Source organism: Pinus tabuliformis, chromosome J (assembly GCF_031772625.1).
Source record: "Pinus tabuliformis cultivar Carrire ecotype Pingquan chromosome J, CPIR1, whole genome shotgun sequence".
Lineage (NCBI taxonomy): Eukaryota > Viridiplantae > Streptophyta > Pinopsida > Pinales > Pinaceae > Pinus > Pinus tabuliformis.
The window spans coordinates 1,110,942,174-1,110,945,821 of record NC_142295.1 but is presented as its reverse complement, the minus strand read 5'-3'; the positions used below and the strand labels follow the sequence as shown (position 1 = coordinate 1,110,945,821).

The following is a 3,648-nucleotide window of genomic DNA, read 5'->3' as shown; positions in this document are numbered from 1 at the left end:
TAAGAGATCAACTAAAGAATTAAAATTTGAACATTAGATGAAATGAGTATTTAAATTAGAACTTCTCATAAAAAGTTCTTAACTTGTGAGGTAGGATATCAAATTTCAACCCTACATAGAATGACCTTGTTTAATAATAAAATACCATTTTAGTTTTCCAACCCAGGAACATATTAAGGTTCTTAGGAAGCTTATAAAACAATTATGTACTTTAAGAGATCCTTGAAGAATTTGAGAAGGACAAAAAGAGCAAGTTGTTCCACATAAATGTCAGTTACTTTATGTATAGAGTTTCCAACATGATAGGAAACATGTATGTACAGAGTTTCTCTTTTGTGGTTTCTTCAATTATTTCAAGGATTAGCTCTCAAAATAACTAAACTATTGTAACAAATTTACTTCAAAAGAATTGAATAAGAAACACAATAATTCACAAAAATACAATCATAACACACATAAACACATTGAATTGTTTATTCCATCTAGTTCAATGTGAATTTAGACATGGAGGTTTTCAACTAAAGATAAATATACTATTCCATTGAGACTTCAAGCCAACAACAACTTAACTCCACATTCTATTCTAGGAGAAAATCTTGTTGGAGAGAATCTCTCATATCCAACTAAGATTCAACAACCTCCACAATAATAGACAAGGCATATATGTGTATACAATGAGGAATACTCATTAGGCACACCAACAACGACTATTGAAAAATAATAAACCAGCTAGCGAGCACTAGACTCATATTTTCGAAGAAAACGAAGATTGTCATTCAATATTTCATAATTTAAGCTGCCGTGATTTTTCTTGTGACAAACATGAAGCGCCGAAGCTCCTATTTTGAAGTATACGACTCATAAAGTTTGTTTCAAATATCACTTTAAGACTAGCATGCCTCTAGAATAAAAAAATATAATATTGAACAATTTGTAAGGGTCCAAAGAACAATTTGGAGATAGCTAGTGAAATTTTAGAAAATTCCAATATGGTGATGACGATAAAGATAATGAAAAAAAGAACATCCATTAACACTTATATGATCTATCCTAACTTAAAAAACAAAAATAAAGAAAAACAATTGAGATTTTTTAATACATTGTTTCCTACCATAAACATCATATATTAAATGCTATAAAAGCATTTTTGGAAGTGAATATAAACATAAATATCAAATTTGTATAAGAAAATCATGCCTAAAATATACCGCATTGTTTTCATAAAATTGAGTTTCAATTCTTGGTTCTATGAGACGTTCATAGGAGTGTAGGTGTTGAGTAGAATTTGAGATTCAAGTATTGATTCCCTGCTTTCCCGCCTCTGCAGAAAACTCTTGTACCAATGAGCAGATAGTTTGGGATAACGCTTCAAATTGTCATTGAAGTCCACATAATGAAGACCAAAACACCAAGTGTAACTACTCAAAACTTCAAAGTCATTTAAGTCCACATAATGAAGACCAAATTGCCAAGTGTAACCACTCAAAACTTCAAAGTCATCTAGGAAAGACCATATAAAGTATCCACAGATGTCTGACCCATTTCTGCCACAATGAATAAACGTTTTATTTCTGAGAGATATTCATCATTTCACAAATTCCTGCCACAATGAATAAACGTTTTATGTTTCAGAAATGGTATACCTTATTGCTGCAAGCACATACTGAAGGACCTCTTGATGGAGATCCATCCTAAATTGGTCATTCAAAGCCTCAGAAAGGGGAATAGAAGAATTATTAGGCTCTGAAAATCCTGTCCAGACATGAAAGCTGATATTGTAAGTCCAAAACAGATAATTAGATGGTCAATGATCAAAAAGTGTAGCACCAATCTGCGTATATTTTCTTTAACTTGCATAGATCTTAAGTGTACTGAGAGCTCTCATTGAGGACCTGAAAACCTAACTTGTGGTAGAGGAATAACATAAGAAGAGTGCCCACCATTTTCATGCACAATAATAGGAGTATTATGGGAACGGTCCTCAATATATTCAAGCATTGCCTGCATGCTTTGTGGTACAACTGGCATACCCAAAAATGATCTCTGCCACAAATTTCAGCATGAGGTAAATATTTTTTTGTCAGGATATAAACATACTTAGAACATACTGTTTAAAATTTATAAAAAGTTTAGTCGAATTTTTGGATTCTATTTGTCTCTCAGTTTAGAATTATGTTTCTAAATTAAGGCAAAGTTTAAATCCAAAATTTCTATCGAACTGTAAAAATCTACATACTCGTATTTATAAAAAGCTCCTGCTAAAAAGAAAAAGAAAACATATGATTATAATAGGACATGTGATTCTTCAAAATCTTCTTACATCAAAGCTGATGGGAATTCCATCTCGTTCCACTGCATTCATCAAGCAGTACAGAACAGCCATAAAATGTTCTTAATACCAATGTTCTTGCAATGTATCACTTTTGAATTTAAAATAACATAAAACTTCAATGGATCAAAACCATTTTCCTTTATGATTTGAAGACAGTAACGTTATTCTTCATAGATTTAAGGAGGCCAAGTTGAAAGGCTGTTAGAAGATGAGATTTATTGAGTTAAATCTATTTGTGAGAATGACTCTCGTACTTGCAGTTCCAATGGACATATCTTGAGCATAGTCTCTTGACATAAGTTCACCTTTTCTTGGAACATCAAAACAATACCTGGTAACATAGTGATTGACACCAATGAAGTCCAATGACCCTTGTAACTTTTGAGCCTGTTCCTTTGTAAATGAAGGTAATCGAGAACCCACTATATTCCTCATGCTCCCTGGATAGTCTCCAGAAACAAATGGGTCTAAAAGCCTGGATTTTGGAAAAAGAAATTAATTCAGGGTGGTTGTCTGCCCTCAACCAAACAAAAGTACACCTATTTGCATCCACTTCAACAATATAGCTATTAATTATTTGAATCACTACGAAAACCCCAACTGAAAAAGAGGAGAAATAACAATTGGTGAGACTGCTCTATGGTACTCAAGGTTCTGGAAACATAAGTTAACTTGAAAATTCATTGTTAAAGAAATCACTCACCAACCCACCATAAAATCATTTGCTCTTTGAGTAGCAGCCACATCTGTGGATTTATTGGTAAGAGGTATCATCCAATGTACTAAAATTACTACGAAAACCCCAACTGAAAAAGAGGAGAAATAACAATTGGTGAGACTGCTCTATGGTACTCAAGGTTCTGGAAACATAAGTTAACTTGAAAATTCATTGTTAAAGAAATCACTCACCAGCCCACCATAAAATCATTTGCTCTTTGAGTAGCAGCCACATCTGTGGATTTATTGGTGAGAGGTATCATCCAATGTACTAAAATTACTAATCCAATCCAGCCCTTTTGCTTTTCCTGCATTCATCGAGAAATTTATAAAATCTCATCGAATGAATGGAGATGAACATAGATCAGAGAGGAAAAGAACCCAATAGGTTTTCCTGTACAGCTCCACAACAGCTATATGTGATAGCAAAACATGGTGACCAACAATATATGGCTCAACAGTTGAGTTTCTAGCATTACAATTTCCAAATGGTTGGGAACATCTTTGAGGTGGGAAAACACCGTCATCATATCCTGCAGTGCCAAAAACATTGGGCTCATTGAAAGTGGACCAATATTTCACTCGATCACCAAACTCTT

The 3,648-nt window shown here is 33.4% G+C and overlaps 1 protein-coding gene and 1 pseudogene across 1 annotated transcript; both read right to left on the bottom strand.

The window, feature by feature from the left end:
* Positions 1-1,112: 1,112 nt before the first annotated feature.
* LOC149230952 (beta-glucosidase 13-like) lies at positions 1,113-1,943 on the bottom strand. Its single transcript, XM_089381484.1, has 3 exons — positions 1,873-1,943; positions 1,644-1,769; positions 1,113-1,544 (listed from the first exon to the last, which is right to left on the bottom strand). Exons 1-3 carry the CDS (start codon positions 1,941-1,943, stop codon positions 1,247-1,249), a joined length of 495 nt encoding a protein of 164 aa, XP_089237610.1. The 3' UTR covers positions 1,113-1,246.
* A 378-nt stretch (positions 1,944-2,321) lies between these two features.
* LOC149230951 (beta-glucosidase 31-like) overlaps positions 2,322-3,648 on the bottom strand; it is a 9,103-nt pseudogene continuing 7,776 nt past the window's right edge.